The following is a 14,027-nucleotide window of genomic DNA, read 5'->3' as shown; positions in this document are numbered from 1 at the left end:
ATGATTGTGTTGTGGGCATCTTTGTCTCTCTCCCTTTCTTCCCTGGCTCCCAGCTCCACCTACACTCCTGCTCGTCTCCAATCTCCCCACCTGCGGTCCATTAGCTCATCACCTGGCAGTGTTTCAACCCTTGTTTTCCGGCCACTCCTCGCCAGATCGTTGTCTCATCTACAGTGGTGGTCTCTCATTCATCGTGTTTGTACTCACCGTGTTTCCCCTGTCTCTCCAGGATGACCGCCTCTACATAGGATCACCATCTCTGCCTGCCTACCCTCCTGTCAGTCTGCCTAGTAACCCCCCCCCCCACCCCACCTCCCTCCTGGATTCCTACAATAGAAAAAAAAAATTGCCGGTCTACAAAATACATTTTTATTCCTTATTAATGACACAATTCGCATGAAGTTGATGTTAAAGCAGCAATGACAGCATGGTTAAAAGTAAAACATACTATAGATGCACCTTCAGGAATTGCAGCATTACAGACATATTGTCCATGTTTACTGAGGTTTTCACATGGTTGTCTACATGTTCATCTCAATATTTAGAGATGTCTGACAGCACACAGCTGGTGGGGTGAGGGGTTGAGGATTAAGCCCACAGCTGGAGTGAGATCCAGATCATCCTCTGTTACCCCGGGTGGAGGAGAGAAACGAAAGTGTTGGAGGAGAGAGGTGAAGAAGAGGAAGAGCTCCATCCTGGCCAGACCTTCCCCAGGACACGCCCTGCGACCTGAGAGAGGAATGGAGAAATGGACCAAAAATATTTCAATCACACCAGACATTCTGAAAATGGTTACACTTATAACCATGTTGAATATGAAAATTATATACCTGCAGAGAAGGGAATGAAGGCATCCCTCTTGACAAACTTTCCCTGATCATCCAGGAAGTGGGCAGGGTTGAAGATGTGGGGGCTCTCCCATTCGCTCTCATCCTGCAGGACTGACGTCAGTAGAGGAATCACAGAGGTCCCCTGTATACCAGTGAGAAAGGGGCAATGATCAGTAGCTTGTTATTTTCAGACTCTTTCAGAGTACACTTCAAGATAGCCAGTTATCTGACCTTCTTGATTAAGTATCCCTGGAAGGTGACATCTCTGCTGGTGACGTGAGGGAGGGACATGGGTACAATGTTGGCCAGTCTCTGGGTCTCATGGATGACAGCGTCAGTGTAGGGAAGGTTCTTCCTGTCCTCTACCAAGACCTGACGACTTCCTATCACATTGCTGATCTCCTTCTGAACTTGGTCTGAGGAGAAAGAGTGGGGGAACAAACCATTCTCTAATGTTTCATGTTCATCAAAATCCAGTCAGCCATCTTACTGAAGTGTGTTTGTATGTCCCTTACCTTGTATATGAGGATACTTGGCCATGAGCAGGAGTCCCCAGCGTAACATAGTTCCTGTGTTGATTGTTCCAGCAGCAAAAAGGTTGGCCACAGAACTCACAATGTTATCATCATGGTAGAAAGAAGCCACGCTCCCAGATTCCTAACGCACAAAATACACAAAGGATTATTTTCAGAAACACTTTGAAAGAAGTCCAATTATGATGATGCTCTGGAGCCACCGGACATTTTTGTTGGACATAAACAACATCAATACTATCAAAATGTGGTGGGCATCATACGAATACGATGAAATGTATTGTCCCGCTCAGGGAAATTTGTCTTGGTCTCTGTGGTGCGTCAAATGCCTTGACAGTCACAATAACAACAAACAATACATCCTCAGCCAAACATTATCAACAGTTACATAACAGTATTGCACATATCCCATAACATAACACATACATACACCTCATAATAATACATGCTAAAAGATCACCGTAATAAAGGCACTATCAAAATTATTACATAGATTTCATCCTCAAGCAGCATTGAGAAATTTTATGGAAGTTGGAACAAATGAGTTCTTAAAACGGTTGAGTTTGCAGTAAGGGACTCTATATCGCCTCCCTGAGGGTAGGAGGTCATACTCTGAATGGAGAATGTGAGAAGGGTCCCTTGCTATTCTCTGGGCTTGACTAAGAACAGATTGTTCATAAATAGACTGCAAGGTCTGGTAGCTGCTTTTTCCAATGACCTTCATGGCCGTGTGCACCAGACGAGCAAGATTAGTTTTCAGTTTTGCAGTGAGGTTGCCATACCAGGATGACATCCCATATCTGATTAAACTCTCCAGCACTGCCTGGTAAAATAAAACCATAATGCTTTTATGCATAATCATGTTAACCTACCTCCAGGTTCTGCTGTCTGGTCAGGAAAGAGTCCACAAAGCCTCGGCACATCTGAGGGTTAAGAGTCTCCTTCTGACTACTGATTACTTCTTTAATCACTTCCTTGTTGATGTCAGCAAGCTTCATTATTCGTCTCCAGTTTCCCAGCCAGGAACCCGTCCAGGGAAATGTGTTGTATAACTGAATCCCCATACAAATTAGGATCCAAGTATTCTGACCATACTGTATATACTTATACTAATAACAATGGTCTGCAGACATTACCTGGATTGATGCAGTGCCCAGTAGACTGTAGGTCTCATAGGTTCTGTCCACCAAGCCCTTGAACTGGGGGTCAGTGTATTCAAACCTGTTGCCATGCAAGATGACTGCCATAATATTGGAGACAGCATGGTGCAAGGGCCAGGTTGTGTCAAATGCTTTACCTGTAACAAATAGATTTCAGTCTTCAAATTTTCTCTTTTAACATATTGCTATGTCCAATGAAAGGCTATTTCTCATCCCTACCCTCATGTTTCTCAAACACTTCAATCAGGTTGCCACACTCCTCTATGATCTTCTCCTCACTCATCTTCTTGCCCATCCCAAAGTCTCTGAGGGTAGTGAGAGCAAAGCCTCTCATCTCTCTCCATGAGTCTCCGTTAGCAAACATGATTCCTGTGGTGACATCAATTCAGATTTAGTCACTTGTAAATAATGATTTAATAAATCAACATATAATTTGGTTTTCTTTGGTTTACCATGTCCTTTGGTTAAGTCTTGGAATATAGGAATGATGTCTCTATCTTCAAACTCCTCAGCATGGTTGACCAGAGCCTGCTTGACTGTCTTGTATCCTGCCAGGACCACAACCTTCTTGGGTCCAAAATGGACTGTGAACACGGATCCATATTTCTTGGAGAGCTACAAAAGATCAGACCATGTTATTATGTTCACCTCAGCTAAATCACAAATTAGTTTCTGTTTACAGTGGGTTTAAAAAAAAAAATCCTTTACATCATGTCGTGATTTGTTGACTTAAGCCATGTTAAGTGTGTCTGATTGTTTGAGTTGGATAGGTCTCTGGCACCATTTATTTAAATACAGAAACAGCCACATTTTTGGGGGTTTGCAATATGTTAAAAGAGAAAATAGAGGGATACGAAACCTGATTGGCTAATGCTGCAGACTGATCTGGTTGCTACATTTGGTGTGGCTACACATGCCATACACTCACTGGACACTTTATTAGGTACACCTCCGGGTACCTAATAAACCGGGTTGGACCCCGTTTTGTCTTCAGAACTGCCTTAATTCTTTGTGGCATACTTTCAACAAGGTGTTGGAAACATTCCTCAGAGATTTGGTCCATATTGACATGATAGCACGCAGTTGCTGCAGATTTGTCGGCTGCACATCGATGATGCGAATCTCCCGTTCCACCTCCTCCCAAAAGGTGTTCTATTTGATTGAGATCTGGTGACTGTGGAGACCATTGGAGTGGAGGATCATTGTCATGTTCAAGAAACCAGTTTGAGATGATTTGAGACATGGTGCATTGTCCTGCTGGAAGTAGCCATCAGAAGATGGGTACACTGTGGTCATAAAGGGATGGACATGGTCAGCAACAATACTCAGGTAGGCTGATGCGTTTAAACAATGCTCAATTGGTACTAAGGGGCCCCAAGTGTGCCAATAAAATATCCCCCACACCATTGCACCATCACCACAAGCCTGAACCATTGATACAAGGCAGGATGGATCCATGCTTTCGTGTTGTTTACTCTGACCTTACCATCTGAATGTCACAGCTGAAATCGAGACTCAGACCATGCAATGTTTTTCCGGTCTTCTATTGTCCAATTTTGGTGAGCCTGTGTGAATTGTAGCCTCAGTTTCCTGTTCTTAGCTGACAGGAGTGGCACCCGGTGTGGTCTTCTGCTGCTGTAGCCCATCTGCTTCAAGGTTCGACGTGTTGTGCATTCAGAGATGGTATTCTGCATTCTGCAGCATTTGACATGGTCAACCACCAGCTCCTGCTCGCTAGACTTTGAGATGGGCATCTCTGGCACTGCACTTCAGTGGATCTCATCCTACCCGTCGTGGGGATCCTACCAGGCCTCCTGGAGAGGTAAAGTGTCAGGACCCCGCCAGCTCTCCACTGGTGTCCCACAGGGCTCCGTCCTTGGACCCCTCCTCTTCTCTCTGTACACCACCTCACTTGGAACGATCCATCACCTCCCATGGCTTCTCCTACCACTGCTACGCTGACGACACAGCTGTACCCGTCGTTCCCCCCGACTGATCCGGGGATCTCAGCTAGAATCGAGGCCTGCCTCACTGACATCTCCGCCTGGATGACGAAGCACCACCTCCAGCTGAACTTCGCCAAGACAGAACTTATCATCCTGGCCAAACCCTCCATCTCCCACGATCTCTCAATACTCTGGAATCTTCGACGTTGACCCCTTCATCCTCTGCCAGGAACCTCGGGGTTACCATCCCAGTCGTGTAGATTCACCCTATACAACATCCGAAAGATCAGGAGATACCTGTCTGAGCATTCCACCCAGCTGCTATTCCAAGCACTTGTCCTCGCCAAGTTGGACTACTGCAACTCGCTTCTCGCCGGTCTCCCAGCATGCTAAACCGGCCCTCTCCAGAGGATTCAGAACGCAGCAGCCCGCCTGATCTTCAACCTACCCAGACGCTCCCATGTTACCCAGCTCTTCATCTCCCACCACTGGCTACTCATCACGGCCCGCATCAGATTCAAGACCCTGGTATTGACCTTCCGAGCGGTGAACGGGACTGCATCCAGTCTATCATCCAGCCTTACTCCCCCACCCGCCACCTACGGTCTTCTCCTGACAACCGTCTTATGGTCCCACCTCAAAAGCGTCCGCTTCCAACCCAAGCTCTTCTCCTGTCTGGCACCCCAATGGTGGAATCATCTCCCCACCTCCATCAGAGACACTGACCGTCTCCCCACCTTCAAGAAAAGGCGAAAGACGCTTGTTCCAGGAGTACAACGGTACTTAAGAAACATTTGTTGGATCAACAATTACACTTATTGAGGGACTTAATGCACTTGTTGGTTAGTTGTAACTGATTTAACTACTTGTCCTCACTGTGAATTATATTATTGTTGCTTGCTTTCCTCCAGGTACACTAACACTTTTCGAGGATCATGTTGTTTAATTGTAATTTGTTCAACTATTACTATGCTCTTCTGGTTATACCCATTGGCACTTATTTGCTTTTCAAAATGTATGCTTCATGTTTTGGCTACCCGCAATGTTTTTGGAGCCATCTCGTTGTTTATGATCATTTACCTATGCACTTTTTGTAAAGCTCTTTCTTGTAAGTTGCTTTGGATAAAAGCGTCTGCTAAATGAATGAATGTAAATGTACCTTGGTTGTAACGAGTGGTTATTTTGAGTTACTGTTGCCTTTCTATCATCTCGAACCAGTCTGCCCATTCTCCTCTGACATCAACAATACATTTTCGTCCACACAACTGCCTCTCACTGGATATTTTTTCTTTTTCGGACCATTCTTTTAAACCCTAGAGATGGTTGTTCGTGAAAATCCCAGTAGATCAGCAGTTTCTGAAATACTCAGACCAGTCTATCTGGTACCAACAACCATGCCACGTTCAAGGTCACTTAAATCCCCTTTCTTCCCCATTCTGATACTCGGTTTGAACTTAAGCAAGTTGTCTTGACCCTGTCTACATGCCTAAATGTATTGAGTTTCTGCCATGTGCTTGACTGATTAGCTATTTGTGTTAACAAGCAATTGAACAGGTGTACCTAATAAAGTGGACGGTGAGTGTATATGACCTTGGCTTCCTTACATTTAATTATGTTCCAAATGAATACAATATTTTACATACAATAGAATTAAATGTCAAATTACCTCAAAGAGTCCATTGTAGGGCCTGCTAAGATCCAGCAGCAGCAAGTTCCCCAGCAGAGGTAGTGGTCTGGGTCCTGGAGGATCCTTCCCCTGTTCCTGGGAGCTGCAGGAGAGGAGGTAGAGGAGCAGCAGAAACACCACAGTCCCCAGCAGAGTCACCAAGCTGGGAGTCTGGAGAACAACACTATCCAACACAGACATGGTCCACCCCACACTAAACACTGAACCCTTACACCTGACACTCACTAGTGCTTTCACAAACCTGAGCAGCCAGAGCCATTTATAGCCAGTAGCAACAGTCGGGGGTGGAGTTATGGCTGAATCTGTCAAGTTTATCAGTAACAAGATTTTGCCACGCCTTTAGAAAACAAGCTGATTCGTCACGTATTTTATACCTCTGTTACTAGGACACAGGGAAGCATGCAGTTCATATTTCCTTTACCTTAATTGTCCAAAGCATTGTGTGTCTCAGTGAAAGGGAAACCTGCTTTTTAGTCATATTGTCTAGTCTAACACATTTGATCATAATCAGTCCTACATTTATATGGCAATTTGTATTTCTTATGTATGTTTCTTTGTATATCTTATTCGTATGGCTTAGGTGGAAGTTCTGGCAACTTAGTCACAGCATGTTATTTCAATTGATTTGCGAGATAAGCACTAGGCTGAAACAACAAATAGATTTTTGTCAAATAGCTTTTAATGTCTGCAGACATGCAGACATGACACATCTACAGGCTCTAGATGTGTCACTCAAAGATACAAGAACAATGTAGTCAACAAGGTTTTATACACCTTCTTGTAGGGACAAAGGACTTTGATGACATTTTACACGTCATCTCAAAAAGATGAACCAAAGTCACCGTTCTTTAGACACAATCAAATAGTTTCCTTGGTGCAATCAAATAATCTCATCAGTGACAACAATGGTCAGTCATGTGTAGACAGTTTTAAAGTACGAAATGGTGACAACATTGATTTGTCCTCAGAGCACTATTTCAAACATATAGAAATGATACTAATGACATGGACTAACAGGAATATATCAGCCATCACAGGGCCACGTTTGGTCTTGAATATGAAGAGGTCTATCATTAACCCCTGATCAATTAACAATGATAACATTTTCTAACCAATGAATACTATATTACTCTTATTATTTTGTTTTGGCTGATTCTAAAATGTACTAAGATTGTTTTATATTTATCCTGTTGCAACAGTTTGTGTGGACGTGACTAGTACATGTCCTTATCTACAAAGCAGAACTGCAGATCTTGGGAACATAACTCTTAAGTCCCAAAAGCAGAAATATAGGAAACCACAAGTGTTCCTTTGGCAGTTCTCAGACAGACCACCTTGTCCTTGTATTACCAGACTTAATGTCAGGGAGGAACATTTTGTAGGCCTTCTTATCATTGTGTCTTTGAACTATGTAGCTTGTATCATTTAGAAACTGTCATTATGCCGATTGCCAAAACTTGTTTACACCTGTATAATCTTGAGAGAATGGGACTAAAGACTGTGTACACCAGGTCACACCAGGTTTGCTCACACAGAAGTGGAGCCAAGCAGTACACCAAGATACTCTGCGGCAACTGTGAACTGTTTCGCTCAGTGGGACATGCTTCTCCTGGAGGATCACACTGGAGATCAATTGCGATCAATTTAGTTTGGGGGTTAGAGTCACAGTCACTTTTCTTTCAAGGGTCATTTGAGGACCTTGTCCACACGCTTCCTGATCAGGCTGGGGATGCTCTCTCTGCTTCCCTCTACAGGAATTCTGCAGTCCTGAAAGAAAAAAAGACTGCTTCTTCAAGGACAACAGCACAATATCCACCAGAGACCCGCTGGAACCCGTCTGTAAACTGTGTTAGTCTGCTCGATGTGCACTTGGAGGCTTTTCTGACCTATATGATAGTGTGGGTATGGAGTGTTCATTGAAAACAAGCTCAGAGATGGGGAGATGTGGCTCTGCCCATCCCTGGCCGTAGTGTTATTGTTAGCTTTGTCAGACTTTTCTTTCATCATTGAAAGGGGTAAGCACCACAACACATCTGGGCATGTGGAACATTGCATTGCATGCAGGTAATCATAGTGGGGTTGTTTGGGCAAGTATGAGGGAAAGGTCGTACAAAGTGTAGTTGAGGAAAGTCTTCTCTCTCTCTTCTGCGTGTGTCCCTGTGGAAAGCACAAATGTAGTCATGCAACTGCATTGGCTACTTTTGCAACCCACTCAGTACAGGAGCTGTACTCTCCATTCAGACGAACGATCCTCTTTCAAGAGAGTCCACTATGGAGGATCACCAGTGGCACCGGGATAACATCATTAAGACGAAAAGCCTATCAGCATGAGATGTGAGATGATCACTGACTCTCCCAGGAGAATGGCTTCCTCGCCTCCCCCTGACTATTGATTTAATACACCAGTGGATTGGCAGCTTCATACAATGCCTGGTTCTCAAAATAGTTGAGTCACAAAAACATTAAGTAAAACACACACACACACAGATTACTGGATTTACAGTTTGAGGAAATGATTGGGCATGCTCATAATCCCAGTTGAGAAGATGGATGCAATGTTCATAGCACAAGTAATATTACCATCACCTCTAGATTTTTGTTTGTTTTCTGATTCAGAGCGTTGTTTTATCCGTTGTCTCTTAAGATGGCAATCCAGAATGAATTCACATCACAACATTCATTATCATTGAATTCACATTAAACTAAGATATACAATTGGTATACATAGAACTGAAGACATGACATACATTTCTGTTTTGTGTATGTCTTAAACTATATATATTCTGGATTTTTAAAGCCAAGACTTGAAGAACAGCCGAAATTCACACATCTACTGATTATGATCAAACGTGATGATAAAATGTGACAATTTAGACATTCAGAAGTAACCCAAGCAACAAAAAAAAAGCATGTTTTCCTTTCACTTGAATAAGGTGTGCTATGGAGAATAAAAGTCAAGTTACTTTCTAGGCTCTTCTGAGTCACTGTGTCAAAGGTTTAAAAACACATTCTGAATCAATTATCTACAAGCATGGCAGTGTACCAAGTTGTTGAAGAAAGGAACAAATACAGCTCCACCCCCGACTGTTGCTATTGGTTATAAATGGCTCTGGCTGCTCAGCTTTGTGAAAGCATTAGTGAGTGTCAGGTTTAAGGGGTTCAGTGTTTAGTGTGTGGTGGACCATGACTGTGTTGGGTAGTGTTATTCTCCAGACTCCCAGCTTGGTGACTCTGCTGGGGACTGTGGTGTTTCTGCTGCTCCTCTACCTCCTCTCCTGCAGCTCCCAGGAACAGGGTAAGGATCCTCCAGGACCCAGACCACTACCTCTGCTGGGGAACTTGCTGATGCTGGATCTCAAAAGGCCACACCAGACACTCTGTGAGGTAATATTAACTATTTGGCTTATACACGTTGTAACATTTAAGTGATCAATTTGATACACACTGCAGTGAAAAGAGTGTATTGTGTTAAGGTTAAATATTTTGTAGGTAAGGTTAAACATGCAACATTAATGTGAAGTGTTGGCCAACTTCCCTACTGCTGTCTGTCACTGTTAAGTTAATAGTGCCCGAAGCGTACTAACTCCTGACACACAGAACATGGCGTAAATTTGTCAGGAATCAGAGGCTCTGGCTATGGTGTGAGTGTTTGAACTAACAAGTAACATGACATGAAAAAGAACATGAAAAAAAATAACAATTGGGGACCTCTAGTGGCCAAAACAAGTCCATAACCCTGACTAAATTAACCAGTACAATAAGGAGATTTATACAGATAGTTGTAGTGTAACACTTTTAAATAAAGGATAGGAAAAGAAAGTGTACAATTCCAGTCCAGTATGAAGATTATGTAAAGAAGTTCCTACAACCAGTAGGAATTTGATATGCGTGATCATTGTCCAACATTATTTTAATTCACAGAGTAAAGACATTGGCCGGGTTTCCCAGATTTGTTAAGAAGCTCTTAACGCCAAGAGCTTCTTAGGAGCGTTCTAAGAACGCTCTAGAACGCTCTTAGAACGCTCCTAAGAAGCTCTTAGCGTTAAGAGCTTCTTAACAAATCTGGGAAACCCGGCCATTATATATAACTAGAGAGGGTACAATTTCTGGGGAAATTGTAGGGTGTGCTTGCTTGCTTGCGTCAGTTGCACAGGGGTCCGTTTTTTACAACTGATATTTGGTATATTTTATATAAAAATGCATAGGGCCTACTTATAATTTATAAAGATTACATACATTTAAAAGCATCTTTTTTTGATGCTCAGAACTGCTCTTTTTCAGAGCTCCTATCAAATTGGGAGCCTATCAATTCGACGTGTGAGCGTATTCTTTTGTTTTCTGATTATTTACAACTCAAAATACGAGTGAAGTGTAGAATGAAATATGATGTCTTCTCATTTCCCCTGCAAGAGGTGGGGTGTGCTCTCGCCGAAGGCTTGAGCACACCCAATGACTGATCATTCTTTGGAAGAAGTGCATAATCATGTGACATTCAATAATTTAGACCCTTCATATACTTTAAAATATACTGTGTGGCCTTCTCTAGCTCTCCAAGAAATATGGATCAGTATTCAAGGTTTATTTTGGACCAAAGAAGGTTGTGGTCCTGGCAGGATACAAGACAGTCAAGCAGGCACTGGTCAATCATGCTGAGGAGTTTGGAGATAGAGAAATAATCCCTATATTTCAGGACTTCAACAAAGGACATGGTAACTGAAAGAAACAGAACGCTCTGTACATTGATTACATTCTTCTCCATACAAGTTACTAAATGTCTCAAATCTCCACAGGGATTGTGTTTGCAAATGGAGACTCCTGGAAAGAGATGAGGCGCTTTGCTCTCACTACCCTCAGAGACTTTGGGATGGGCAAGAAGATGAGTGAGGAGAAGATCATAGAGGAGTGTGGAAACCTGATTGAAGTGTTTGAGAAATATGAGGGTAGGATAGTGTGTGTCAGATGACAACAGCTTAAATGAAAATACTTTTGGTGTAGCTCTTGACATGACTGTAATTCATCTTGTGTTGGCTGTAACAGGGAAAGCGTTTGACACAACCAAGCCGCTGAATTATGCTGCCTCCAATATCATCTCTGCCATTGTATATGGGAACAGGTTTGACTACAGTGACCCAAAGTTCAAAGCAATGGTGGACAGAGCTACTGAGGCTACATGTCTGACAGGATCTCCATCAATCCAGGTATTGTTTGCAGACTTGATTTTAAACGGTTGTATTGAAAAGTGTGGACAAATCAACACAGTGCAAAACAAACACCCTTTATTGAATGGGGATTCAGTTATACAACACATTTCCCTGGATGGGTCCTTGGCTCTGGAATTGGAGACGCATAAGGAATCTTGTTGACATCACCCTTGAAGATATTAAAGAATTAATCGAAGGTCTGAAGGAGACTCTGAACCCCCAGATGTGCCGAGGCTTTGTGGACTGTTTCCTGGCCAGACAGCAGAACCTGGAGGTAGGTACAACCTTTTAAGTAATAAGCCAGAAATCAAACTTTTGAAATCACAGTCAAGGGCTTGATCATCATGACTGGATTTCTTAAGTGTTTCTCCAAAATACTTTTGTGAATTTTGTGTTAGGAATCTGGGAGCGTGGCTTCTTTGTACCATGATGATAACATGGTATATTCTGTGGCCAACCTGTTTGCTGCTGGGACCGACACCACAGGAACTACGTTACGTTGGACACTCCTGCTCATGGCCAAGTATCCTCACATACAAGGTAAGGGACATAGAAACACACTTCAGTATGATGGCAGACTGGATTTTGATGAACATGAAACATTAGAGGATGGTTTGTTCCCCCACTCTTTCTCCTCAGACCAGGTTCAGGAGGAGATCAGCAGGGTGATAGGAAGTCGTCAGGTCTTGGTAGAGGACAGGAAGAACCTTCCCTACACTGATGCTGTCATCCATGAGACCCAGAGACTGGCCAACATTGTACCCATGTCCATCCCTCACGTCACCAGCAGAGATGTCACCTTCCAGGGATACTTCATCAAGAAGGTCAGATGACTGGCTGGTTTGAAGTGACTCCTCAACAAAAATAGAATCTGAAAATAAAACTGCTTGTATGAACCGCAGCTATAATGTAAACACGCTACTGATCATTGCCCCTTTCTCACTGTGGTATACAGGGGACCTCTGTGATTCCTCTACTGACGTCAGTCCTGCAGGATGAGAGCGAATGGGAGAGCCCCCACACCTTTAACCCCGCCCACTTCCTGGATGACAAGGGAAAATGTGTCAAAAGGAATGCCTTCCTTCCCTTCTCTGCAGGTATATCATTATCATGTTCAATATGGTTATCAACTTAACTATTTTGATAATGTCTGATGTGATTGAAATATTTTTGGTCTATTTCTCTATTCCTCTCTCAGGTAGCAGGGCGTGTCCTGGGGAAGGTCTGGCCAGGATGGAGCTCTTCCTCTTCTTCACCTCTCTCCTCCAACACTTTCGTTTCTCTCCTCCACCCGGGGTAACAGAGGATGATCTGGACCTCACTCCAGCTGTGGGCTTCACCCTCAACCCCTCACCTCACCAGCTGTGTGCTGTCAGCCGGGTCTGAGGAGAGAGAGACAGTCTCAGAGACACACCATTCATCCTTCTACTGCACCACCTTGTTGATGTAGTTACACTCATTTCAGGAATATTGAGAAATAGGCAATACTCAACATTATGGTTTGTGAACTACAAAAGCAAGTTTGTTCATAAAGCATCTTGCCTAGTAATGTTGTACTATTTATTCCAACAAGACAATCAGTATGGCATCTAACTTTAACAGTGACTGGTTTAGGTATATTGTGAGACAGCTTTGTATATATACAAATTATTAATAAAAAGAAATGACTACACTGAAATATACATCATTTGTTTTCATTAAGTATGTTTACACACTTAATAAAGCATTCTTTATTTGAAAGATTTAAATACTAGAATGAAAGTTTGTTTGCAACTCCTACAGGTTTCCCAAAATGTGTTGATTACTTACAAACTCTGTCCGCAAAAATGAGCTGTGCTGGAATAGATTACTACACTCGTAAAACATTTGGACAGTATTGTACTTCAAGATGTACCATTGTTTTATTAGAAAGAGGCAACCTTAACCTCTTGCCTCACCCCCGTTTTTCTATTGAATAGTCTGTACACCAGAGGGCGCACTAGGTAAATTTCACCAGTGGCTTCCACTGCATTGATTGGGCTTGATAAACAGGTGTGTAGCTCCCATGCACAAACGATGCATGGAAGACCACTGAGATGCCACTGGTGAGTAGCTTAGCTTGGAACCATGTAGTCAGTTGCCTATATTTTAATTGCAAGCCCGTATTTGTGTTGTAGAATGATTTAGTTGTAATTATTATTTTGAATGCTTAGAATCTGTTTCTTTCTAAGGTTTTCAACCTGCTTAATCTGCTGGAGTTAATAAAAAGCACTAAAGCTGAGTTGAGCCTCACGTCTCTCTATGTCTCTTCCTGGGTGTTGTCAAGTGGACCAGTATTGTCGGAGATAGAACTTGACAACCATATTGACATCATAATGGAAAGACAAATGACTCTTCTCAGCTCTCCAACATGAGACACATACAGATGAGATGACAATGTTCCAAAATAAATTTGGAGGATAAATGTGGACTGTCCACACACCCCTTTCCAACCTTCTTTGTCCCCGGAAGTCCGAGTAACTGCGAACGATCAGCCAACCTTCCCAGTATAGCGCCAAGCTGCAACAATCAGACCTCCATCTGTGGAGTCTGCCAGTCTTATAGTCATTTCCCCCAAAACAATCAAGCCCACCTGCATTCAATTCATTCAATTGGGTGGGCCCATGCTCATTCCATTTGATTGATGATGAG

At 43.0% G+C, this 14,027-nt stretch overlaps 2 protein-coding genes across 2 annotated transcripts; one reads left to right on the top strand and one right to left on the bottom strand.

Moving 5' to 3' along the window:
- Positions 1-355: 355 nt before the first annotated feature.
- LOC134008574 (cytochrome P450 2K1-like) lies at positions 356-6,405 on the bottom strand. The gene is made up of 9 exons (XM_062448011.1): positions 6,136-6,405; positions 2,976-3,138; positions 2,743-2,892; positions 2,500-2,660; positions 2,236-2,415; positions 1,346-1,487; positions 1,062-1,246; positions 831-972; positions 356-729 (listed from the first exon to the last, which is right to left on the bottom strand). The coding sequence occupies exons 1-9, from the start codon at positions 6,334-6,336 to the stop codon at positions 542-544; spliced, it is 1,512 nt and encodes a 503-aa protein (XP_062303995.1). The 5' UTR covers positions 6,337-6,405; the 3' UTR covers positions 356-541.
- A 2,859-nt stretch (positions 6,406-9,264) lies between these two features.
- LOC134008565 (cytochrome P450 2K1-like) lies at positions 9,265-13,074 on the top strand. The gene is made up of 9 exons (XM_062447999.1): positions 9,265-9,540; positions 10,703-10,865; positions 10,947-11,096; positions 11,194-11,354; positions 11,452-11,631; positions 11,756-11,897; positions 11,997-12,181; positions 12,313-12,454; positions 12,556-13,074. The coding sequence occupies exons 1-9, from the start codon at positions 9,340-9,342 to the stop codon at positions 12,741-12,743; spliced, it is 1,512 nt and encodes a 503-aa protein (XP_062303983.1). The 5' UTR covers positions 9,265-9,339; the 3' UTR covers positions 12,744-13,074.
- Positions 13,075-14,027: the final 953 nt, after the last annotated feature.

This window comes from Osmerus eperlanus, chromosome 2, assembly GCF_963692335.1.
Source record: "Osmerus eperlanus chromosome 2, fOsmEpe2.1, whole genome shotgun sequence".
NCBI lineage: Eukaryota > Metazoa > Chordata > Actinopteri > Osmeriformes > Osmeridae > Osmerus > Osmerus eperlanus.
This window is presented reverse-complemented; position numbering and strand designations above follow the sequence as displayed.

Coding starts and splice junctions, on each gene's coding strand:
- LOC134008574 (XM_062448011.1), bottom strand. CDS start 6,336: ATGTCTGTGTTGGATAGTGTTGTTCTCCAGACTCCCAGCTTGGTGACT. Junction 2,893..2,975: donor AGACTTAACCAAAGGACATG/GTAAACCAAAGA, acceptor ATGTCACCACAG/GAATCATGTTTGCTAACGGA. Junction 2,416..2,499: donor TGGGCACTGCATCAATCCAG/GTAATGTCTGCA, acceptor ATGGGGATTCAG/TTATACAACACATTTCCCTG.
- LOC134008565 (XM_062447999.1), top strand. CDS start 9,340: ATGACTGTGTTGGGTAGTGTTATTCTCCAGACTCCCAGCTTGGTGACT. Junction 9,541..10,702: donor CACACCAGACACTCTGTGAG/GTAATATTAACT, acceptor GGCCTTCTCTAG/CTCTCCAAGAAATATGGATC. Junction 12,182..12,312: donor AGGGATACTTCATCAAGAAG/GTCAGATGACTG, acceptor TGTGGTATACAG/GGGACCTCTGTGATTCCTCT.